This window comes from Cataglyphis hispanica, chromosome 19, assembly GCF_021464435.1.
Source record: "Cataglyphis hispanica isolate Lineage 1 chromosome 19, ULB_Chis1_1.0, whole genome shotgun sequence".
In the NCBI taxonomy this organism is placed as follows: Eukaryota; Metazoa; Arthropoda; class Insecta; order Hymenoptera; family Formicidae; genus Cataglyphis; species Cataglyphis hispanica.
The window spans coordinates 4,918,264-4,946,238 of NC_065972.1; the positions used below are offsets into that span (position 1 = coordinate 4,918,264).

The 27,975-nt window shown below is 30.1% G+C and overlaps 1 protein-coding gene across 1 annotated transcript; it reads right to left on the minus strand.

Annotated features, from left to right (window-relative positions):
- On the minus strand, positions 1-27,677 carry LOC126856624 (ubiquitin carboxyl-terminal hydrolase 16). The gene is made up of 13 exons (XM_050605307.1): positions 27,094-27,677; positions 26,401-26,534; positions 26,141-26,325; positions 24,853-25,012; positions 24,386-24,553; positions 24,007-24,228; positions 21,911-22,173; positions 19,731-19,942; positions 18,902-19,391; positions 17,912-18,206; positions 17,511-17,780; positions 16,543-16,721; positions 1-342 (listed from the first exon to the last, which is right to left on the minus strand). Exons 1-13 carry the CDS (start codon positions 27,176-27,178, stop codon positions 270-272), a joined length of 2,736 nt encoding a protein of 911 aa, XP_050461264.1. The 5' UTR covers positions 27,179-27,677; the 3' UTR covers positions 1-269.
- Between the last annotated feature and the right edge of the window lie 298 nt (positions 27,678-27,975).

Genomic DNA, 27,975 nt, shown 5'->3' on the forward strand with positions numbered 1-27,975 from the left:
TTTTTATGGATAATTAATATATTTATCATTAGCATCATAAGAAACAACTTAGTTTTTAATATTTCTAATAGTTTCCAGTTTTTTTTCTTGCAATGTACATACAATCAATAAAATTATTGGCATTAATTACATACTTCATATATTCAATAACATGCAGTATAATATAAAAATTATAGAATTTAAATTTTCATTAGAAGTTCGTTTTCTTTTTGCTTGAAAACCAGAAATGCGACTCCTTTGATTTTCAGGGTTGTCTTCGTTCGATTGGATCAGAGAATTCTTTCGTAGAATAAAAGATATGCTTGACTTTGTAACACTGAATTCTCATCCACTTCCGATACCCTGTAATAGAAAACTGAAAGTTAATATCGAAAAAAATTATGAAAAAATAAGCAAAATTGGGAAAATATTTTATGGTACTTTAAAAAAGTAATTTTATCGATACCTATTAAATTTTAAAAATAACTATTAATTTAAAAAAATAATTAGTCATTATTATTATAAAATATTTATATTTCTTAATATTAAAATATAACAAAAGCAATATAAATTTGATATTGTTATCGTAATATCAAAATTAATATCGTAATTATCGATATAAAGCATATAATAATTTTGTTAATAGTTTTAAATCTTAATATCTCTTAATCAGAGAAACTTTTCAAAAACATTGCATTAAACTTTTTTTCTTAAGATATTTAAATTCTGTAAATAAATAAAAGTAAATAAAAAAAAGAATTTCTTCTTTTAATATATAGTTTCTTTTTTTAATAGATTTAAAAATATAATCAAAATCGCCTTTTTTGTTGCACCCCTTTAACTTTATGCAATTTTAAAATCAAAACATGATGCGCTAATTTAAGAATTAAAATTTTAATTTGCAAAAGTTCATAGAAATGCATGATCTTAATAAAAGTTATCATAAAAGTCATTAAAGTTATTAAATGTTATCAAAATTGTTTATTAATTTTTGAAAAATTTTAATGTTGTTTATGTGTATTTGTTTACGTAAAAATCATGCGTAGATGCAAACAGTAATGTAAACGTAACTGTTAAATTCTTGTTATCGAAAAAATATAAAGGTTATTTTAATTAAAATCAATATTACTTTTTTCGTTGCAAATAAAGTTTGTAACGTTGTTATTGTTATAATTTCCGGAAAAAAGAAATTATAACAGCGTTATATGTAACGGGCATTATTTTCCAAAGTTGAATATTGTACTTATTTTCCAAAGTTGAAAATAAGTACAATATAAGTATATAATATAAGAAAAATTATACTATATATGTATATGATAAATTTGCAAAAAAAATTACACCTTATCGATTTTATTGCCACTTTATATTGTAGGGGAAGTTTTTCTGAGTAATTCTGGGCAAGAAAGAAGCCGAAGATGGCATTGATTTACGAGATACAACAAATTAAAGTTTCACAATTTTAATGCTTTCTAGGTATGTAAAGTAAGATCCCCCTGAGGTAGTGTAAATGCCAAGGGGGCCCATAATTCTGTCTGAGAGTAGGCCACCCGGAGGACTTTTAGTGGATAGTCCTCAGACTGTTTGTTTAAGCCTGAGGTGAGTTCCACATAACCCAGCTTCGAACTCCATCGAGGCGGGATATGCATTCCTCTCCGTAAAGAAAAAGTATATAAAATAACATTAAAAACAATGATGTTTGTATACGTTATATTTCCTGTAAAGTAACATGGAAAAAATTTTTGTTTATATTTACAAAATAAGTATATAATCATTTTGTCAATAATTGATTTCACCTATTTCTCGCAGTTCGCGCGCGCGTTGATAGTTTTCAACATATTATTTACTATATAAAAAAATATTATTTATTGAATGTAGGCGGAGGAGAGGTATCGTCTCTCCTCCTGCATCCCCAATTAAAAAAAATCGAATTTAACCAAATCCAACTTTATTATTAAAACTGAAAATAGGCTACGTTAGAATTTTTTCAGAGCGGAAGTGCAGGAAAGCCCTTTCTCGCCCACGCGAAAATCTCATCTTTTTTTAATCAAAAAATAACAAATTATTAATACACAATCTTTAATGTCAAACTTCAGTTTGTTATATTTTCTAAACTAATGCCGTCCTCCACTTCTTTCATGCGAAAAATTACTCAGAAAATTCTGCTCTGCAACATATTTAAATAGCAAAAATTGATGAGATGTAACCGTTTATACAGCTTTAGTTACAAAGCATTATTTATAAAGTGATCCAAATTGTCCAGAGTTTTTCGATCATGCTGAAATTTACACAAATTGTAGTCCTATTAAAAGTAGAGTCTTAAATTATCAGAGAAGCGTAAACTTGTTCCACTTTCTGATTGGTCGATTAAAATAATCGTCATGTTAGATCACAAACGTCACACGTACAGCTATTAATCAAATGTAGTTGTGTTAATTGTCATTATTATATTATTGCCAAATCTTTTGGCGACTAACGGGCTCTCTATTAACAAAAACTTGAATTTTTTCATTCGGGTCATGACGTTCAACTTCAAACGTCGGTAAGTTCCAGCAGATTACTCCAATTTTAAAAAACAAATAGCAACAAGTTACAAAAGGATTTTTACATTCTTTAACCTTATAATATTAGTTTTTTTTTTTTAATTCAGGATTTATTTCAAATTTTTGAAGAAAAAAATAAAAATTGTTTTTTCTCAAATTTAGACATTTTCGATTTTTTTGACAAAATTTTTAGAAAAAGTAAAAATTTCCTTCAAAATGAACTCAAAATCAAAATGGATAGATTTATAGTTTTCAAGATACAGTTTGTTTTAGGATCAAGTCACTCACGGTGCAGTTCGGGCGTTGTTGCAAATGCAAGATAGATGATCTGATCAGTCTTATATCTTATTGCTTATGACCCGTGATGACCTCTCTCATATATTAAATATATAAAATAAATGCTAAACAAATAAACAGAAAAATATAATTTTATCAACACAATTTAAAATCATCGACACAATTTATTTCCGACACAATTTAAAAAATTTAAAAAACAAATTTTATAACTGTAATCAGTTTTCTAGATATAGTTTCTCAATCATTCTATGATATAATAAGTTCCTACATAAATAGATGTGAGAAGATAGATTTTACGAGTAATAGGGGCAAAGTCTTTATTTTAATAAATAAGAGTACAACGAGAGTAATGTCGACCGCCCGGCGAATGAAGAAGAACTTGTCCTCTCGGACTCGTGAGACTTATTTGTGTTTTCGCAAACCGTCTCTCAAAACTTCGATTGTTTTCATACAAAGTCGAGTATAATCGTGTATCGGTTAATATTTCAAAAGACCTGTACCTCGCTCATTCCAACGGTCTCGTCTTAACCTCGCAATCATCAATAAATAAGTGCTATTTGTAAATATGTTTAAGATACGAAATCAGATATGACCAACAGCGATATAATATTGCCACATAGATGTTCCCACATAGATAAATAAAAAAATAATAAATTTATACCAAAAGATAATGCCCGGGGAATTTGCATTGCGATTTTCAGTGATTGTCGTTGTTTTAGTTACATATTTTGTTTATAAAATATAATTTACGCGATATTTTAGTTAACAACATATATGTTATGTGATACAAAAGAGATACATTTCATGTTCCTTATTTTTCTCTCCTTCTTTTTTTTATTCTGATATTTTTGTTCAACTAGAATATTGTATATAAATTATATTTTTGTAAATAAGATATATAACTAAGATAATAAAAATCAATTAAAATCACAATGTAAACTCCCCAGGCATTATTTTGGTATTATTATTATTTATTTATTTATTTATATAAAAACTTAATATGTGTACATCATAGAATGATTGAGAAACTATATCTAGAAAACTGGTTACAATTATAAAAATTGTAATTTAGATTTTTATTCCTTTGTCTGATTTGTATCGATCGGATATGACGTCGATAAAATTATATTTCTTTCAATCTTTGTATTTAGCAGTATTTTATATATTTAATAAAGAGAGATTACCACAAGCAATAGAACTGATCAAATCATCTGTTTACATTTGCAACAGCGCTCGAGCAGCGTTGCACCGTGAGTGACACATTCGGTTCTAAAGTGAACTGTATCTTGCAAACTAAAAATTTGCCCATCTTGATCTTGGACTCATTTCAAAGGGGAAAATTTATATTTTTTTAAGATTTTTTTCAAAGAAAATCAAATGTTTAAATTAAAAAAAAAAAAAAATTATTTTGTTCTTTAAAAATTTTAAATAAATTGACTTTCCTAAAAAACTGATATTATAAAATTAAAGGGCGTAAAAAGATCTTTCAAAATCACTATCTGTTTTTTAAACTCAAAATAATCTATTGGAACTTATCGACTTTTGAAATTAGACATGACGGTCCAAATGATGAAAATTCAAGTCTATGTTAATAAAAAGCTCTTTGGTCGCCGGTCAAAAAATTTAGGCAATTTTATCTTTGATAGGACTACATTTTGTGCAAATTTCAGCATGATCGGAAAACTCTAAAAATTTGGATACATCACTTCGTAAATAATGTACCTTATATAATAATTAAACACGCGTAATTATTCATATCATATAAAACATAAAAAAAAACTTAAAAACGTAAAAATTTTTTCTTATTAATTAATCTTAATTAATATTTCTTATAACGAGATATACCGAATAATTCATTTTAATCTTAATAAGCAAATATCTGAAAATCACGGAAATTAAAAAAAAATATTTCAAAAGCTTTATGACTTTGAAACGGACATACGATGGTGCCATTGATTTAGTCTTGGGTAGTTGTTTAAGATCGTTACCTTCAATTTCTTAAATGGAAACTCTTATTTTTCATTATATTTTTGTAGCTTATTTCGCTTATTAAACTTTTCACAATAATATAATGATATATTTTCAGAAAAATACTATTGCATATCTGACTTGTATTAGCACAACTTAACATTATTTTCGGATTCTTCAAAAACAATATAAGAAACGAAAAAACATAAACAATATAAAGAGCACTTTACTCTAAATGTGGCCATTCAAGTTCTATAATTCAAATTTATTTATATTTTTTAAAAAAAGATAAAAAAAGGCGCCAAGTACACGCGCTATGTAAAAAATATTAATTTAAATAAAAACATTTTAAATAAAAATATTTTTGTATAAAATAATTATTTAAATTTCCTACAAAAATAATGATATCAGAAAAGCGCCAAAAGAATAAAAATTTATGCTATAAAATTTATTTTTTTTTTATTATTATTTAAATAAAAACAATTTAATCAAACTTACACAAAAGCAAGATATAAAAACTTGGCGTGCCTGGGTCGCATAAAACGTGTACGTTTTATAAATATGTACATTATTTTGATTATTTTGATGTAATATATATAATAATAACACATGTAGATAATATATAAATGTAAATGTATTTATAAATCAAAGTTTTAGTATACTCGTAAATCATATATTTTTTGTCACATGCTTTATATAAAACTCAAAAATTTTATATAAAATATAAATAAATTAAATAAAATTTTATATATAATATTATATATATATGTATATGAGCCGTTTATTTTGAAAGTGGCCTAACTCCGTTTTTCAATTTTTTCCGGTTATCATGGTTACATGTACAACTTTGTGTTATTTATCAGTAAAGCATTTCAGGTTGCTTATAATCCGAGCAAATACGATAATTCTTGACACATAAGTTTTCAGAATTAATTCAATAATCGAACCGTGTAGTTTGAAAGTGGCCTAACTCCATTTATACTTAAATAATCAAGATATATTTACTATTGATAATGTCGGAAAGTAGTGATGAAGGTAATTTTAATTAATTAGTATTTACAAGTTAACCTCAGTTTTTGGACAATTGCGTTAATTGAATAACCAGTACGTTTAATTAATATAAAACTTAAAATTTAATATTAAATTTTAGAAATTATTTCACCCATGGGGAAGAACAGAACAAGACTATTATTTAGTTCAGATAGTGAAGAAGAAATAGTAAGTAATGATTTTAAGAAAAATCGAAAAAGAAACCGAATTATAGAACAATATTCGTCTTCAGGGGATGAAGATATGAATAACAATAGAGAAAAAATTGATGACTCATACATCCAAAAAGTGCGAAAGATTAAACGGAATTCAGGAAAAAGATATTGTACTCAAACCGGAAATATTGTACTGGAAAAAATTTTCGAAAACAAAGATTGCCGTTGTCGGAATGCATGCACAAAAAATTACGATGAAAAAGAAAGAAAGAATATTTTTGAGAAGTTTTGGGGTTTGGGAAATTTTAACAAACAAAATGTATTGCTTTACGAAGCTGTCGAGCGCAAAATTGTGGAACGAAGACGTCCAACAAACGGAGAAGGTTCGCCAAGAAATTGGAGTTTTAGATATTTGTTGCATTCTAAAAACGGAAAAGTTCCCGTCTGTAAAAAATTCTTTTTAGATACTTTTAAAATAAGTGAAGGTCGCTTAAAACGAGTATTAAACTCTGCAAATGTAGGCAATGATTTACGTGGGATGATGGTTGGATCATCAAGAAAATTATCTGAGGAAAGAAAAAAGCATGTTCAAAACCATATTAATAGTTTTCCTAAATTTGAATCCCATTATACTAGATCTCATAATCCTAATAGAAGATATCTACACCCTGATCTAACTCTTAGGAAAATGTTTAATTTATACGAGCTTTATTGCGAGGAAAATAAAATAAAAGCCGTTAATGAGTGGACTTACATAAAAATATTTAAAAAAGATTTTGATTTACATTTCCACCAACCGCGCAAAGATACATGTCAAAAATGCGACTTATTAAACATCAAAATTAAAGCATCGAATGATGATGAAGAAAAGAATAAACTTACAGAAGAACACGATGTCCATTTAAGACTAGCAGAATCAGCTAGGAATTCACTGAAACAAGATCAGGAGCAAGTATTACGTAATTCAGATTATTATTTTGCTTTCTCGTTCGACTTGCAAAAAGCATTACCGTATCCCAAGTTGACTACCTCAGTAGCATATTACAAACGCAATATGTATGTTCTAAATTTAGGCATTCACAATTTTCATAACGATAATGTTTACATGTACGTTTGGGATGAAACTATTGCATCCAGAGGTGCTCAAGAAATTGTTTCATGCATCCTAAAACATGTTAAAAATTTAAAAAGTGAAAGACACATTATAGCTTACAGTAACATGTGCACCGGGCAAAATAGAAACATTAAAATAGCTTTAATGTGGTTAAAAATTGTCCAATCTTTGGAAAATAATGTGGAAATCATAGATCACAAATTTTTAATATCAGGACATTCGTTTTTACCAAATGATAGAGATTTTGGCGTGGTAGAAATGTCATTAAAAAAAAATAATTTACTGTTCGTTCTCCAAGATTATTACAAGATTATGAAAAAGTGTCGGAAAGGTAATAATTTTATTGTAAATGAAATGAGACAAGAAGATTTTGTATCAACAAAATTATTAAAAGATGCAATTTTTAAAAGAGTAAAAAATTCTGATGGAGAATCAATAAACTGGCTAAAAATATGTTGGATGCGTTTTGTCAGAAATAAACCGTATAAAATTTTCTATAAGACATCAATGAATAAGAATGAAAATTTTAAAGTCCTGAATTTATTACCACGTCGGGGTAGACCAAGAAAGTTCGAAAATATTGTATTGACACCACTGTATAAAAATATCAGACAAATTACAACAGTAAAATTCAAGGACATAATGGACCTATTACGATATATACCACCGGAACATCATGATTACTTCAAATCCCTTTCACACGCACAAAATGTAGATGAGTAGTTAATTGTTTTGTAATAAATTTATGTTTGTAATTTTGCACGTTATGTAGTTAATTGAATCGCATAAATTATGTTCCTGAAGTGTTTTAAAGATATGTAAAATAAATTCAGTATTGTTTTTTTCAATTTGAAGCATCTTAAATTATGTTGAATGAACTTGGGCACCTTCAAATTTTATAATGAATCTGGTTGTTAATTTTGAAAGTGGCCTAACTCCATTCTTGATAAGAAAACGCATATTATTCGCTTAATAATTGCCACTATTTTAATAGGAACTATAAATTTAACACCCTTAGATACACTTAAGCAGTATGACTCATTAGTGTCCTATACGTATATTTTTAAATTCATTGAAACGCAAACCCTTAAATATCTCGATTTGAAGATAAATGGACTTAGGCCACTTTCAAAATAAACGGCTCATATATATATATATATATATATATATATATATATATATATATATATATATATATATATATATATATATATATATATATATATATATATATATATATATATATATATATATAATATTATATATAAAATTTTTATTTAATTTATTTATATTTTATATAAAATTTTTGAGTTTTATACAAAGCATGTGACAAAAAAATATATGATTTACGAGTCTACTAAAACTTTGATTTATAAATACATTTACATTTATATATTATCTACATGTGTTATTATTATATATATTACATCAAAATAATCAAAATAATGTACATATTTATAAAACGTACACGTTTTTATGCGACCCGGGCACGCCAAGTTTTTATATCTTGCTTTTGTGTAAGTTTGATTAAATTGTTTTTATTTAAATAATAATAAAAAAAAATAAATTTTATAGCATAAATAAATATTATATGTATTATATATATATATATATATATATATATATATATATATATATATATATAATAATATATATTAAAAATATATATAGTTTAAAATATTCTATGCAAATGATAATATATGTATGTAGATAATATATATGTATGTAGATAATATATATAATTAAAATTTTAGTAATTTGTATATATGCTACTTGTATAAAACTTACTAAAATTTAACATAATATATAAATATTTAATATACTAATATTTTTATTATATGATCGATGCAATTAATTTTCACATGATATGAGGTGTTGTATAACACACAAATAAATTTGAGACAATATGTTTTAATGCGATCTGGGCACGCCAAAGTTTTTATATCTTGCTTTGGTGTAAGTTTGATTAAATTGTTTTATTTAAATAATAATAAAAGAAATAAATTTTATAGCATAAATTTTTATTCTTTTGGCGCTTTTCTGATATCATTATTTTTGTAAGAAAAAGGGTAATTTTTTTAGGGATATCATTCTTTTTTTTTCATCAAAATACGACAGTTCTTTTTGCTTATCATAGATATCCAGATTTTTCAAATTTCTTATCTACTCTTAATGTAAGAATAACGGATAATTACAAATTAGTGTATCACAAATATACATTATTATTTACAATCTATATTTATAAATTTTTTGATGAATAATCGTTGTTATTCATGTAGTTTTATTAGTTATATAAATAAGGCAAAAAGATGTGAGTTCTATAATTCTATTTTGAATCGTAAGGGTATATTTTTACCGTTCACGAATAATGCAGATCGTGAAGCGTTGTTCATGAATTTGCTAATACATTACGAGACATTCTTTTATGTGGAACTGATAGAAATACAATTATTAAATGCAATTATTAAAAGTATTAATCACAAGTTTGATATTACAAAAATCTATTTCTAATAAAAATTCTTTTATATAACTATTTCTTTATTTCATAATATCCAATATATATTATATTTAAGACTTCCGTTTCCGGTGTCGAGTAGGGTGCTTCGAGGTGAATTGACGTGTGTGTTTTGGTAGCTATTGAGTAATAAAGTGAGGAGTGGAAAAGGAGTGAGTGTGATAGTGTGGCAACGTGGGTGTGAGAGAGTGTGGAGAGGTGAAAGGGGAAAGTGGAGGAAGGTGTAAGGGCAAATGTAGGGTCATAAAGGGAGGTATAGAATTGTGGCAGTTAGGCCATAGAGCATATAGATCAGAGAGCGTAGGGCCGGTTAGTGATAGAGATAGAAATTTGCATAGAGGGCGCGGAAGAACAAGATGGCACAGTTCACCATGAAGGAAGGGAAAGAAAGAAGAGGTAACTACGGAAATGTAGAGGAGCTTCTGAAAAGGAAGAGAGGACTGGAGTTGGGAAAGGAGAAGAGGAAGGATAAGAAGAGGAAAAATCTGGATAGGGAAGGATGGAGTGGACGGTGGAGGGAAGGAAGGAATATGATGAAGAGCTGGAAGGAAGTGGAAGATGGAAGGAGTGGAAGGAGAATGGAAGGAGATGGAAGGAAGGAATGGAAATGAAGGAAGGAGATGGAGGAAGAATGGAAGGAAAGAAAGATGGAATGATATGGAGGGAAAGGAATAGGGATTAGTAGGGGAAGGGAAGGAGGATAGGAATAGGTTAAAAGAGATGGAAATCAGAATGGAAAGGAGGCAAAGGAAGGAAAGAAGGAGAAACATAATGTTCAAAGGAGTGGAGGGAAGGAGGAGGAAGTGGTGGAAGAATGGAGAATGGAGATGGAAGTGGAAAGGATAGGTGGAGGAAAGGAATGGATGAAGGAAATGAAGGAAAGAAGAGGTCTGGAATGAAGAAACTTGAAAGGAAGGAAGGATGGATGGAAGGGAGGAATGGATGGAAGGATAGTGGAGGAAGAGAAGGAAGGATGGAAGGAATGGATAGGAATGGAAGGAAGAAGTGGAAGGATGGAATGGAAGGATGAGAAAGGATGGAGGAGGGATGGAATGGATAGGGATGGAATGGAAGGAAGAGAGTGGAATGGATAGTGGATGGATGGAATGGAAGGATGGATGGAAGGAAATGGATGGATGGAAGGAATGAAAGGAGGAGGGAGATGGAAGGGAATAAGTGGAAGGAATGAAGAAATGGAAGAGGAAGGAAGACGAAAAGATGGATGGATTAATAGGAAGTGGAGGAAATGGAAGTGGAATGGAAGGAAGAAGGAATGGAATGGAGGAAGGAAGAAATGGAATGATGGATGGAAGAACAGGGAGGGGGAGGAAAAGGACATGAAGAGGAGGAGGGAAGAAGGTCGAAGGACAAAAGAATTAACAAGGAGGGAAAGAAGCTGCTGAGATGGATAGAAAGGAGGTGGATAATATTCAATGGATGAATGAAGGAGATGGGGGGGAATGGACAAATGGATGGAATGGAATGGAATGGAGATGGAGGATGGATAGGATGGACAGGCATAGTCTGGAGATAAGGAAGGAGATGGAAGGATGGAAGGAATGGAAGGGGAAGGATAAGGATGGAGAGGTGGATGGAAGGATGGAGTAAGAAGGAAGAGATGGAGGATGGAAGGAATGGAAGGAGGAAAAGATATGAGAAGAGGTGGAGGATGGAGAAGGAAGGAGGAATGGAAGGAATGAAGGAAGGAATGAAAGAAGGATAGAGGGAAGGAAGGAAGAGAGGGAAGATGGAATGGAATGAAGGAATGAAGGAGGATAGGAATGGAGGAGTGGAATGGAATGAAGATCAATGGAGTGGATGGATGGAATGGAGGAGGTGGATGGATGGACAGGAATGGATGGAATGGATTGGAAGATAGAAGGATAATGAAGTGGTGGATGGAATCGGCGGAATGGAATACGGAGGGAGAATGGAAGGAATGGATGTGGAGAATATGTAACAGGGTCTGGAAGGGAGAGGATGGATAGATGAGTGGAGTGAGGGGGTGATTGTGCCAATATTAAAAAAGGGGGAGGGAGAGAGGGTAGAAGAGTATAGGGGGGTGTCGCTGACTCCGACGCTTTATAAGGTGTACGCCTCGGTGCTGGCAGGCAATTTGAGCGATGAGGTGGAGAAAAAAGGATTGGTACCGCAGAATCAGACGGGTTTCAGGAAGGGGTTAGGGACGATGGATAACATATTCGTGCTGAATTACTTAGTAAATAGGCAATTGAGCAAGAAGGATGGAAAATTAATGGCGTTTTTCAGAGATCTCAAAGCAGCTTTTGATTCGGTGGATAGGAGAAAATTGGTGGAAGTGATGAGAGGGGGGGAAAGGGCTGGTCAGGAGTGAGGATATTTTGAGGGAGTCTAGAAATAGGGTGAGAAGGGGAGAGAATTTGGGAACAGGATTTTGGACAGAAAGGGGAGTAAGGCAGGGATGTCCATTGAGCCTGCACTTGTTCAATTTGGTAACGGCGGAAATGGAAGAGGTAATGAATAGAGGAGGAAGGGGAGGAGTTAAGTTAGGGGGGATAAAGATTTATACTTTGGCATATGCGGATGATGTGGTTTTGATCGCGGAGGAGGAGGATGGAATGAGGAGTATGATTGAGAGGTTAGAGGGCTACCTGGAAAAGAAGGGGTTGGAGTTAAATGTAGGGAAGTCGAAAATATTAAGGTTTAGGAAAGGAGGAGGGAGAGAAAGGAAAGTAAGCTGGAGGTGGAAAGGGAAGGTGATAGAGGAGGTAAAAGAATTCTCTTATTTGGGTTATGTAATGCAGAGGAATGGAGGACAGGAGCACAGATAAGAGATAGGTTAAGGAAGGGTGCCGTTGTGGGTCAGGTTTGGGGATTGGGAAAAAGGAAATTTAAGAACGATTGGGGAAGAAGATTATGGCTCTTCGATAAACTGGTGTGGACGGTGATGGGGTATGGGGTGGAAATTTGGGGATGGAGAGAGAGGAAGGAGTTGGAGAAGCTACAGGAAAGGTATTTAAGATGGGTGTTAGGAGTGGAATGGGGAACACCGGGCTATATGATAAGGGAGGAATTTGCAGAGGGAGAAATTAAGAGAAAGGGCCGCGAGAAGGGCGTGGGGGTTCAAGAAAAGGTTGGAGAAAGGTAGGAAGAGTGGGATTGCGAGGAGGTGTTGGGAAGAGTTGAGGGAGAGGAGTAAGAGGAAGAAGGATCTATCGAAGTGGGAAGAAGAAATATGTGGGTTCTTTGAAGACAGGGGTATCGGTATGGTGGAGATAGAGGCGAAAAGATTGGAAGAAATGCTAGACTTCGGCTATTTCGTGAAAGAGGACATAGAGATGAATAAGAAAGAACGTTGAGAAAGGATAGTCAAAATACAACAGGTACATGGAAAAATCGGGGAAGTGGATGCCGAGAGAATGAAGAGGAATGGGGATAGTGGAAGGATAGTCGGCGGAAATGGAATGGGAACTGGCATGGAAGGATGAAGAGAGTAGAAAATGAGATTAGTGGAGTGGAGGAGGAAACATGAGAGCATGTAGGAAAGATGAAGGAACTGGAGGGATGGAGAGAGAGGAGGTAGGAGATGAGAGAAGAGTAGAGAGAATGAGAGAGAGAGAGTGGGCGAGAGAGAGAGGATTGATGTGGGAGTGTGATTGAGAGGTGTAAAAGGATTGGATACATGATATGAGCCGGAAGCGGAGATCCTAAGCTAGAATAGGGCAAATAGCGTGTGTGTGTGTGTGTGTATAGGTAGTTTAGAGATAGTTAGAGATTAAGTAATGTAAGTTAGAATTAAGTTAGTTGTAAGCTAGTGTTAAGATAGCTGTAAGTACTGTGTAAGAGTCTGTAACTCTAAGGGGATTCAGTAAATTTATATCTATCTATCTATTATATTATATTTATATATTTATTAGCTAATTTTTGTAAAAATATTATATAAACATCTTTAGCACCTCTAGGCCACTGCCTTTTTTCAATTTGTGCATCATCAGCTTTGAGCCAAATATTAGATGTTCCTTCTCTACATATACTTATATAATGACCTTCATCAATACATGAACCATAATAAAGTATAGCATTCAGCATCTTATAAAATTATCCAGCTAGTAATATTTTAGTTGTTGAAACAGATCATAAGTTAAACTTTTGTACTTTCATTAATTTATCATCCTGTGATGAAAATAGTATTAAATGAAGAATAACTTCTCTCTTGTTAACGTTATTTCATTTTTCAATATAAAATCATTTCCAGTACAATATTTACATTCATTGTGTGATTGATACCAATGTGAAAATATAACATTTAATAATTTATTAAGATTATAACTTTTGTTCTTCAAATTATTAATAGGAATAAAAATAACAATATTATTATTAATAGTAGTTTTTGTATTACCACAAGTTTTGCAGCGCCGAATAAATCGTCTCATAATTTTCAAATCTGAAATCTTGGTGACATGAATTTTTAATGAGACTTACGTAAAAAATAGTTTTTTATACAACGCAATTATAATTGCTTTGCCTTACACTCGTTACACTCTGGCCACTTAATTAATTTTGGAAAAACATAGTAACAGTGTATACATGAACGAGTGTAATGCAAAGCAATTACAATTGTGTTGTGTAAAAAAATATTTCTTATGTAAGTTATTAACAATTGTCACTAATCAGGTTTAAAAATTATGAGACAATTTATTTCATATAGAATAAAAATTGCCTATTCCAAAAGCCAAATAATCAAACCAATATACAATAGCAAAATAATGGCCATGCATTCTATGAAATCGTTCCGTTTGCGCACATTACGGATCGGACACGACAAAATTTCCCGATCGGAAACAGATTCGATCGGATACAAACTCAATCGGACACATTTTCGATCGGACACATATGATTGCAAATTAGACACCGATCTGATTGGACACAGGCCCGATCGGACACCGGTCCGATAGGACACGAGTCTTTTTTTTTAGAAAAATTCAAAATTTTATAAAAAATCACTCTTTCATCAATTTTCATTAAAATCAATACCAACCATTCTTTAATGCTGGTCTATTAATGTAAAAATATAATAATTATATAATAGTTTGATATCTAAAAATTTGTGGAACTTACAGCATGTACATACATTTATTGAAAAATTCAAAATTTCATAAAAAATAAACCCTTTTACCAATTCTCATCAAATTTAATACCAATCATCCTTTAATGATATTCTATTAATATAAAAAAATTTAAGCAAATATCTCAAAATTTGCGGAAGTTAGAACACCTTTTCTTGAAGAATTTAAAATTTTATAAAAAATAAACTCCTTTATCGATTCTAGCCAAGTACAATACCAACCAATCTTGAATGATACTTTATTTATATAAAAAAATTTAGCTCATTATCTTAAAATTTACGGCAGATAATTGAATCACGTCCTTTGGTGCACATACAAACATATATACACACATACTCGACATTTTGTAAAAATATGTTTTTTCGACGTTTTAGAATATTTTAAACACATTGGCATCAAAATTAGAAAAAAAATTTTTCCACAAAAACAAAGCTTTCTCTATAAGGAAGCAAAAAAACTAATAAACTAAATAACTATTTGTTTTGGGTGATTGTATCTATAGTAAAGAAAAATGAGAGGATGAAGGTGAAGGAATATAGATGCGGGAGAGAGGGGAGATAATAATGATTCCAACGAGTATATGTCAGCGTTGGCAAACAGCTTAAGGGAGGAGATAGAGAGGAAGAAAGTTAATTCCATAGAATCAAACGCGGAGTTTAAAAAGCGGTTAAGGGAAAAAGGTTATGAACAATAGATAGTATATACAATATATACAGGGTATTCGAAAAGAATTAGACCCCCCCCTGATCTCCAGAATTACGCACTTTCACTGAAAATGATCCAAACAAAAGTTGGGATCATAAAGAACTATCTTTTGGTGACCTTGAACATGACCTTGAGGGTCAATTGAAGATCAACTTTAATTTTTCAAATGGAAACCTTTTTTGACCCCAAATTTAAAAAGAGCGGGAAATTTTACGTTCAGATATGTTGTATCAGTGGTCAAAGTGATCCCTAAGTGTCGTTTGGAGATCAAATTATTGACAGATTATCACACAATATGCAACAGAGGCTGATATCGAGTGAAATGATTCGAACAAATCGACCTCAAAGTTAAGTTCAAGATTACCAAAAGATAGTCCTTCATGATTTCTACAACTTTTGTTCGAATCATTTCACTCGATACTATCCTCTGTTGCATATTGTGTGATAATCTGTCAATAATTTGACCTCCAAATGACACCTAAGGGTCACTTTGACCACTGATATAACAACGTATCTTAACGTAAAATTTCCTGCTCTTTTTAAATCCGGAATTAAAAAGGGCTTTCCATTAAAAAAATCAAAGTTGACCTTCAATTGACTCTCAAGGCCAAGTTCAAGGACAAGTTCAAGGTCTCCAAAAGATAGTTCTTCATGATCTCTACAACTTTTCGGGTCATTTTCAGTGAAAGTGCGTACTTCTGGAGAGGGAGGGGGGTCTAATTCTTTTCAAATAGTATAGTAAATAATATATATAATATGAATAGTACAGTAAATAATATATACATATAATATGAATATGCAATAAAGTACGATTGTGTGCTGCAGTTTAAAAAACGCATAAAATATTTCAGTGAAGCAACTATTTCAACAGCAAAATTAATTTCCAAAAATGATAACTGTCTTGAGATATTTTTGTTAATTCCAAAATCTTTTTTTTTGTACGAACTATTGATTTTAGAATTTTAAGTTTTCAGAAAACTATTCTTATATTAATGACTCTTTTTGAAAAAATATCTATTGATACTTTTTTAAACTATGTATTATAGTTCAAATTTGATGTACACGATAAGCATACAATTTGGCATCTTTCTTTGATATAACAGTAAGAACTTACCGAGAATCTGATACATAATACCACCTTCCAGGAGGTGGTTCTACAACAGATTCGGTTTTCGCCGATGCTTCCTCTTCCGAATCCAAACTAATACTATTTGATTTGTCATCTAGCTTAAGATCCTTATCCTTAGGAAGAAAATTCCATCGATGATCATCTGGTGATAATGGCAGTCTTGTCTATTCACAAAAACAATTCAAATAATTCCGAATTTAACAGCTTTCAAAAAGTTTTTAGTAAATTATACATTTAAAACTATATTTTTAATATCTTTATTCTTAACTTAAATATCTTGAGTTCCTTATTCTTTATCCTATTCCTATCATTTTTATTCTAAGTATCTTGTGTTTAACATACATGTTTTCTAACTTTTTATCAATCTATTTGTCATAGTTTTTTTTATTCATAGTTTTATTTTTGTAATTGTGAATTAGATTTTACTAAATGCCTTCTATACATACATTCAAAAAATACAACAGCAATTATATATAACTTTTTTCTAAAAGAAAATAAGAGAAAACGTAAAAAAATTTTTCGTGATCTGCCATTATACTAAATTGTATGATTTTTGTACAATCAGAACATAAATGACAGCTAAAATGTTCTCTATCCAAAATTAATGTTTTAATTCTAAGAAATTATTTTTCCGTTAAGTGCTCAAAAATTTTCTTTTTTAGCGAGCTTTTTATGAAATAAATTATCATGATTGAACAGAATATTTGCTAATCTCTAGGAAAATCAAATGCTTAGGTATCTATTATACTATCTATTTGCTGGCAAAAAAAGTATCATGTAAAATGTTTTAGTATTAGATTAAATTAATGTTAATTTTATTATACTTTAAATTCCGTATATCTTATTATTTAATATAAATAAAATCTTATTATTTAATATAAAAAATTTCCTTCTATTTTAAAGTCTATTCTAAGTTCTAAGTTTTTTTCTAAATTAAGCCAAATATTATCTACCTTGACATAAGCAACGTAATGACCACCATGAACGGTCCCACTATGCTCGACAACCCCATAAAGCGCATAGAGTCGAGGTTTTTTATGATCTGTGCAAACCGGTGCTAAATTTAATAACATCGGAAATGATACGTGTTTGAGAACTTTCCGAAAACCAACTCTCTGCGTTTGAAACCTCTTCAGATGTAATATCAATACTGGAGGTACTTGAGAGATTAGATATTGCTTGGTACTCGATGTGCATACCATTTTCGATAAGTTCTCCTGATTCTAAAACAAGAAAAAAAACAAACCAAAAAGTGAAAAATTATTGACTCTTGCTCATAAAACAAAGTATGATTACTTTGTTTTAAATTTCATTAAATTTTTTGAAAACATTACTTCTTGTTTTTTTAAGGTACCTTTTTCTCGCGAGCTGTGCATGCTTCACACACTACTTTGTTGCTCCCCGTCATTAGTTCCAGTGCAGTAAATTGATTTAAACATGATTCCACAGAACATTCGCCTTCTTTAGTTGTGTACCTGCCAGATTGATGTTCAGAAATTCCCACTCTAGACATTCCCACCATTATATCGCCAAGTTCATTACATAAATCTTGTTTTTCGGGATCATCTCTATTAGGAGTTCCGTTATTATATTTTTTTCTATTGCACTTTGATGGAGTAGTTGCCATCTTTGTCTCAATACCAACCAATCTAAAGAAATATCATGCTCATCAGTATCATACTTATGCAGTTCATTATTTAGAAATCTCAAAATTTTTGAATATATAATGTAATATATAAAAAATTAGAATCTCTTGCAAATTTGTTATGTTTCTATAATATAAAATTTTTTAATTAGAGAAATATTCAAACATTCATATTAAACGTGATAATTTACTAAGAGTTAAAATTTACAAAATTTAAATTTCACCTGTTTAAATTTGACAATAATAAATTTTCAGAATTTAAATTATATACAGGGTATCCGGCAACTTTGACACACCCAAAGGTAATCCTGTTTCCTCTACAACGCTTCATAAAGGAATTATTATTGAATAAAGTATGGCCAATCAGCACTGATTTTTAGCCAGACGATGTCAGTGAGTCGCGCGCTTGGTAAGTTTCTCGCACATTACCTCTCTCTCTCTCTCTCATATATATATATATATATATAGATATATATATATATATATATATATATATATATATATATATAGACCAGATTTCAACCAATAATAACTTCTTTATTAAGCGTTATAGAATAAAAAAAAACTTTTCTTTTCAGTTTGACTCAATCTACCTTCACATTTCGGGTGTGTCAACAGTTATCAGACACCCTCTATATATATATGTGTATATATCTGCGTGTAAAATTTTTGAAACATTTAAACATCTGAATATACAACCTTTCTGAATCATTAACGGGACTAATGGGGCTTTCTTTAGAAGCAACCGAGCTACTTAAACTTGCAGTGGGCACTTCAGGGCTCGTGACATCAGAATTAGGAATCATGGAGGTAGATAACGTCATAGCCGACGCTTCATTCTCGGAGCTAACTGAGCCGACATTCCTGTCACTTTTTTCTGACAGCATTCTGATTTGAGTTGAGTCTGTCATCGATACATCGGTTGGACTAGGACTAGTTAACATGTTAATGTTCACCAGATGTCTAATTTGTGTTATGTCCGCATTGTTACCCAGATTACCATCTTCCAGACTGGTCAGATTGTTGATATCGTTATTGAAGTCATTGCTTGGATAATGATGGTGAGGATCAGTAAGAGATATAGGACTTGTAACGGCGGATGCTTTCTCTGAACTGTATCCGGACTCTCCAATTTCTAGATGAGAATGATCCCCTTCGATGTTGTCCTCTATGTCAGCGTCACTCTCTTCTGGAAATATAATTTGTCTTCTATAAGATTTTGTTCACAAAAAAATAAGTTTTAAAGATTAAAAAATTAATGTTTTTTTTAAACATTTTATATCATGTAAAAAAAATAATTTTTTTTCATAAGTAGCTAGCTTTTTTTACAGAGTATGGTAAAACAGAAAAATTTAATTGCAACTTTCAAATTGATTTTTGTACTGTGCAAGCATTTTTGAGATTTGAGAAACGCGTCTGGCAGCTTGCTAATACGCGAATAGAATGAGAGCAGTAAGTGAGAGAATACGAAAATTGGCTTGAAAATTGCAACCTTCAGCATTGGTTTATGATATGAAAAACAACTAACCTGACTTCGGAATGTTGTCATTATTTGTTTCCGTGGGTTTGCTCGAATCTTTTAATGCATAATTGTTATGATTCTCATGTCTTTTAATCTTTCGATTTTTTCTAGCTGCCTTCTTTTCTTTTTTTAACTGCTTCCAAGACATGTCGAGAGCTTGATAATCGCGTTGCTGAGTGTTCATCACATCAGAGGTTTCGATTTCACTATTCTTCCTTCTATATACATAAATATATATAGAGCAGTGCTCAGAGTTAATTGCCCTTTTCGGGCCGATATCGGAAGCGACGCCTCTCCCTACTACCGATCGGAGGTTCGGCGGCCGAACCGCCGATCGCGGATAACGCTATGCCTCAGGAGCGTCACGACCTAAAAAAATATGCTGAGACCGCACCTTATATACAGGGTGTCCCCCAGGGTGGTTAGCCAGATCTTTAGTGTGCATGAGCGCTCAGCTGTTACAGCACGGCTCACCGACGGCGCCCGGCTAAAGATCAGCGATGATTAGCCAGACTTTACTCAATAATAATTCTCTTATTGAGCGTTATACAAAAAAATGACAAAGAACTTTTCAGTTTGGTCCGCTCTATCAGCACACGAGTTTTGACCTCATTATTCTGGGACACCCTGTATGTGTGTGTGTGTGTATAGTGTCTTAGACTACCAGTACCCCTTTTCTTTCAAAAACTAAGCATTTTACAGAAAAACGTTTTGAACAAAAATTATATGTTTTTGAGGGGAACATAAGATGATGTTATTGGTTTGACCTTAGATGGCATCGTTAAGATCAAGTCAAGGATACCTTTAATTTGTTAAACGGAAACCCTTACTTTTTATTGCATATTCTTGTAACTTATCTCGAGAGCTTTTCAAAACATTATAATAAAGTATTTTTTCATTAAGAATTTTTTGAGTTATTTTGCATCTTAGTCTGACATATTTTAATATAAAATATCTTGAAAATTATTTAGTTTTCGATAATTGTATCGTAATACTTTTATATAAGAATATGCAATACAAAATAGGGGATTCCATTTAAGAAATTAAAGATGTCCTTGACTTGACCTTAACGATGCCATCCAAGGTCAAACCAATGACACCATCTTATGTTCCCCTAAAAGCCATACAATTTTTGTTCAAAACGTTTTTCTCTAAAAATGCTTAGTTTTTGAAAGAAAAGGGGTGTACAGATGGTCTAGGACATCTTGTATATATGTATATGTATATGTATGTATGTATATATATATATATATATATATATATATATATATATATATATATATATATATATATATATATATATATATATATATATATATAGGGTGTCCGATAATTCGTGGATTACCCTTTAAGGGAAGGTAGAGGTATTATTCTGAATAGAAAGTCCTGTACCATTTTGTGATTTTCTCAATATTTAAGAAATATTAATTTTAAAGATCAGTCAACGAAGTGCCGCGAAAGCTCGCGGCGCGAAGATGCCTCCACTGTCAATTGATACTAGGTCCGCGGCGAAGCAATGGGAGGAGCGGTTTGCGAGCGTGCTTCGCTATGGCAACCAAAAATTACACACATAATGAAAAGATCACATACATAAAACGGAGCGCGCATTATGTGTGTATTTTTCGGTTGCCATAGCGAAGCATGCTCGCAAACTGCTCCTCCCATTGCTTCGCCGCGATCGAGTATCAATTGACAGTGGAGGCACCTTCGCGCCGCGAGCTTTCGCGGCACTTCGTTGGCTGATCTTTAAAATTAATATTTTCTTAAATATTGAGAAAATCACAAAATGGTACAGGACTTTTCTATTCAGAATAACACCCTCTACCTTCCCTTAAAGAGTAATCCGCGAATTATCGGACACCCTGTATGTATATATATATATATATATATATATATATATATATATATATATATATATATGTATATATAAGGTTTCAGCATATTTTTTAGATCGAGACGCTCCTGACGCATAGCGTTATGCACGCGATTGGCGGCTTGGCCGCCAAGCCTCAAACGGTAGTGGAGGGACCGTAGGCGTCGCTTCCAATATCGGTCCGAAAAGGGCAACTAACTCCGAGCACTGATATAGAATATCAGAATTATAATATATCCTATTTTATAAGTTCTATATCAATTTAAAAAACTAATTATTGTATTACAGAAAAGATAAGAAATTTTCTTCTTACTTCAAGAGCGGAGGCTGTGGTTTGTCTGCTGTGACAGGCAGGCTCAGATCTAGAAATGGCTCAGTGCGTTGCGACGAATGATGACAATCCAGACACTGTAGGGTAGACACCAACACGCCACGAAATACAGCTTCTGGTCCCAATAATCGTGTGCTAGCCTGGTTGCCATAGAATTTTATCCGAGATTTCAGATTCTTTTCCACACAATCCGGTTTTGTTTTTTCACTCAAGCCTACTTCCTTCAGAATTATGATCTGGTATCTCTACAGTATATATAAAATTAATTTATATAATATATAAGATATTTATTTATCTTTGTAGAATAACGGTATTATCTCAAAATATTTAGAGGCCATTTCCTATTTCCAAAAAAAAAAAAGAATTAACTTTGTTGCAAATTAAATTGAAATAAATTAAGATCAATAATATAAAGTTATAAAGTTTGATATACTTCGCATTTACAGAATTTCTTAATTAATTTTAATAAATTTTATTTTTTACAAAATTACATAATAGAAAACATACAATGATTCAATTAATCTTTTTAGTTATTTAATAAATGCCAAATAAAAAAAGATTTACAATTTAAAGAGATTGTAAAAAGCAGATCTTTCTCTTTAATTCATTTTTTTATGATTCTATGACTTTTTTCATTGATTTATTTTCGATTAAGGTGAAATCGACTTATTGATTTTATACTCTTGTAATTAATGAATAAATTAGAATAATTAGAATAAATTATTGTGCAACCATTAGTAAAAAAGCACATTTAAAAGTCTTTTTAAAATACATTTAATGAAATTGTATTATATTTTTTTCATTTAGTATTCATTAACTAACTTTAAAAAAGTTTGTCGAGTTGAATGTCGTTTCTCCATTATGAAACTTTGTAAAAAAAAAGAGATAATTAAAATCAATTGAAAGTCTCTGAAAGTAGAAATATCAAGCATTACAATTCTTTGCTGATCTTAACTCAATTTGACAAAATTAAAGCCATTTAAAAATTGTCTTTAAAAAAAAAGGTTTTTTAACTTTCTTGCAACAGTATAACAGACTAGATATTTATTAAATTAGCTATCACACATGATCTAACATTATTTTAAATATAAAATATTCCAAAAAGTAAAAAATCAATTCTAGTAGCATTACTAGAATTTTTCAATAAGGAAAAATTATTTAAATTAAAAGATATAATTAATAAGAAAACTTTGCGAACTCCAATTTTGATGAAATTTTATGCACATATAGAGAAGGAGAAAGAAATGAATTTAAAAATTTTTTGTTGCTGTTTAAAAACTAAGCTAATCAAATTCTAAAGGTGAAATCATCCTTCATATATACAATGGCTTCTTCGCTTTTCTCAATATATCTAAAAAGTTATTTTATATAAAAAATGTTTTGTACAAAAATTTCATGGTAAAAATACCTCTATTTAATCACATTAATAAAATATCAATTTTTTTTTATAAAGAAAATTTTTTTCGGAATTTAAAAAATTTTATTAATGTGGTCAAATAGAATATAGTCAATATTCTTGTAATAAAACTTATGCAGAAAATATTTTTTGATACCTCTAATTATTTTCAAAATATATCGAAAAAAACTAAGAACCAATCTACATATGATAGATCTCCTAAAATAGTCAAAAATAAATCATTTTTGAGTGGCAACTAAAAATTTCTAAATTTATTTATTTTTCCCTTTTAACAACATTAATATAATTTTAAAAAAAATTTTCAGAAGTTTATTTTTTGTTTCTTATATAAAAAAATTAAAGACTTCAAAAAATAAAAAAATCAAAGGTTTCCAAAAAAAAAATTTGTTTTAAATTTTATTAATATGATTAAATAGAACTGTTTTTACCATAAAACTTTTATATAAAATATTTTTTAATATCTCAAATAATTTTCGAGATGATGATCGAATGATCGAGAAAAGCGAAAAGCCATTCTATCTATTTTGATGAAATCATCCCTTGTAATATAATAGTTTTTAGGTAGCAACTGAAAATTTCTAATTTCATTTACTTACTAAATTTCATCAAAATCAGAATTTTCGGCTTCACAGTTTCTTTATAAGACAGTTTTCTTGCTTACCCGAAGATCCTCATTCCGCACTATTTCCAATAAATGTCGAAGTAATTCGTGAGAGTCATGTTGCCCTCCATCAACGCATTGCGTAGTTTTTTTCCTAAGTTTACACAAGAGATTCAGAGGCGTATATATTTGATAGCCATTAGTGTTTTGCATTTTCGATAGAGTTTCGCAAAGGACTGATGTAAAACTGCCCCATCGTTCTAAGGTCCCCTCAATCGGTGGCTATAAGTCAAATAAAATAGAAAAGAGCAATTACTCATAAAAAATAAGATAAACAAAAACGAAAATATAAATATAAATTATTTTATTGATCAAATCTGTTAATACTAGATTTTCTTCTTTTTCCTTGAGATAAAAAAAATTTCAAAACTAAACTTACAAGTTCCTCTTCTTCTTCTGCATCAAAAAGTTTGTGCTTTCCACCTGGTAAGATAAATTTTTGTCCAGGTAAACGCAGATCATCCAGTACTTTCATTAGATAAGGAGTCTGTGCTAGACACTGAAGCACAGCATTGAAGAAGCAGGTGTTTCCTAGATTTACTAAACCCTATTATTTAAGAAAATTTTTCCATTATAAATATTTTAACTATTATTGTATATTCTCTCCCTTTTTCTTTTTCTTTCTCTTGTTATTTATATATCATTGTGTATATGTATATATAAATGCGTATAATTTAGTTTTGTTTATTGTTAAATATTATTATATGTACTTTGTACACACACATTATATTATTAAATATTATATTTTATATTTTTAAAAAATTAGAAAAATTCCTTTAAAAAGATTATTTTCTCAAGAAGTAATGTGGAATTAAATGAAAATCATGTTACACATAATTTACATACCCCAACTTTAGGAAGATTGTTTAATATTTTATGCTTCTCTTTCTCCTGCTCATCGGCTATTATCTCTGTTTGACATTGAATTACTGGTGTTTTCAACTGTTGTATTTGGAATGTAGTGCCACATTTCTTGATGAACTCAATGGTTTCCAATAACTTTTTACTCCAAAAAAGAAAAAAAATGCATATTTATAAAAAAGTAAAAATATTTTTTTATATTAAGAAGCTCTCATATTACACACAGGTGCATCATTTTTCTATGAAGCTTCAATGATTTTCATTATTTATTAAATAAAAAAAACTATATAAATAGTATATAAAAGAAAATTTCATTGTAAATCAGAAAATTGAAAAATTAACAAATATTAGAATAATATATTACAAATTCGAATAATATATTATAATTCGAAATTTTTGATATATTTTGCAGTTTTCAGAATTAAATTTTAGAAGACTAGCCAATAACTTCATCAATAGCTGTTATCAATATTTCAATAACCTTTAGTTAAATGTTATCAATATTTCAATAATCTTTAGTTAAATAATATTTAGAAATAATGCAATTTTTAGTAATTTCTGCAAATTTCTGCAAATTTCAAAATTACAATATTTTGTATTAGTTTTCAAAGTCGAACTTCATTAATTTTCTCCATACTCATAGTATTTAATTATATTTTGTAAAAGAATTATTATTTATATTAAAATAAATTCAATAATTATTCAGTTTTCTTCTGTATTTTCAATAAATTTATTAGATATTCAATATTAGAGCCTTTTCTCAACTTTTGTTTAAATATATTATAATTTCAACATAATATTTCCATCAAAATATCCTCTGAATATAGCAAATGTAAAACATCTTTAAGATATTCAAAAGACATTCATATACTGTTTGGGTACGCTTCTTTTGCAATTTTTTTAAAGTTTTTTTTTAATTAAAATTAATTATTATTATCTAAATCATTACATAATTTATATCATTATCACTATCAAAATTATATCATTTTATTCTAAAATAATTTTGACATAAAATATGTCTTTTAATAACTTTACTTTAATATTTCTTATATATAATATTAAATAATAACAATCAATTTAGGCAAAAAGAAACAATAATTTTATTCTTAAAAAAAAGTTGCAGATTTAAATACTAAATATTTTTTTTGTACTTGTACCACACAAAAATTTGAATTATTAATAAATTATTCCTGTCATTATCTTATATCATATATCTTATGCATGTATACACATATACATGCATGTGTATATGTGTGTCCATATACATATTTACCTGCTATTAGGACGAACTTCAATTTCACACTGATAGCACCAAACACTCCAATGATGAGTATCCATCACTATGCAATGACAATCACTGTGGGGCTTCTTATAGTGTTCTATAGCATGCTGTTTTTGCTCTTTGCCACAACTTTGTTCTCCACACTGTAGACAAATCCACAATGGCTTCGAGATATACTACAAGTTCAAACAATTTGAAATTAGACTTTAATATTTTTTATATGTTTTAATTGCAAATAATATATCATTTACAATTTCCTCTGTCTTTTTAAATTCCACTTCTATTTTCTTACAAGTGACGCATTCGCTCATTATTCCAGTCTTCTTTATGTTTTTCTTCACTTTATTCAGATTGACAGCCTTTGCTATATGCAAACATTTTGCACCTATCGACACACAATTAATATCATTGATATTAAAATATTCACATGCATATTTGATTAAAAAGTTATTTTATGGCTTTTATAAACAAAGAAAAATGTCCAGATTGATTTTTTGAAATTTAATAAATATTTCTCTCTCTTTGGATATCACAAAATATATATAAATATTTTTGAAATTTCAAATTTCTTGAAGAATTCTTACATTTCTAAATTCATGATTTTATATATATATGTATATATATATATATATATATATATATATATATATATAAATTCCGAGTATATATATATATAAAATAACTCGAAAAATTTTGAGTGTGTGTATATATATATATTCAAAATTTTTCGAGTCGTTTTATTAATCTGAGAATTCGAAGATATATAGAATATAAAGATAAGAATCCAAATATCTAAGAAGCCAAGAGTAAAGAAAAAAATAAGATTTAAAAATCCTTGGATCTAGAAACATTGATCTATAAAATCAGGATAAATTTAGGTTAGATTACAGTGATCTATAAAAACCAGTACTATTTGTGCATATGAATATATGTGCATTTTTAACCTGCACTCGCTTCCTCGCAAGACTCGGTGGAAGCTTCGCTGTTATCAGGATCTGCATCTGGCTGTCTGTTCCGTTTTTTACTCATTTCGTTGTCTAACTAACAATAATAAGTGGACGTGAGGGAATCTTGTATGCACGTGCGCGCTCGTCGCACCAACAATTCTCCTGGCCTGCCTGGTTGATCAGCCAAATCCTTGATTCTGACCTGACTTCTGACGATCGCGTAAAAAAAACGTGAAAACTCATCAAGGCGCGCGCACATTTTCCATGGAGGTAGAATGCCATACCGGATACCGGGTGTCACAGAATTCAATATGCTGTACAGGATGTTTCAAAAGTGGAAATCAAAGGCAAGGAGATGATTGAAGATCCAAAAACAAAAAAAAAGTTGATGAACATATAGATCCGGAAATATGTTGTTTCCAAATTATCACCATTTTTTTGTTGAAATTTTAAATTGCTTTGTTTTTTATCAAAAATTTTTTATCAAAATTGAAAGAAGAAATGATTTTTATGAATTTTATAACATAATTAGGGTATATTTCCAAATGACCCCTGCTCCCGATTGATGTGTAATTTTACACATAAATTCTATTTAATGCAAGAAATAAATTGCACGTGGTCCCAACTTCGGGAAATAAAAAAAAATTATGTAAAACAGGACTTATCAACTAAATTCAACTCCATATGATATATACAACATATATATTCTCCATTTCCGGAAAATATAACCAAACCCAAACCAAATTTTAGTTTTAAATCAGAAATAGATTAACGTGGAAAGTTATAGTAACCTACATGTGAAACCTCGCTTTGCGTGGAAAATTGTAAACCTATATGGAACCTCACTTCGCATTAAAAAGTATATGCGTGATGCAGTGG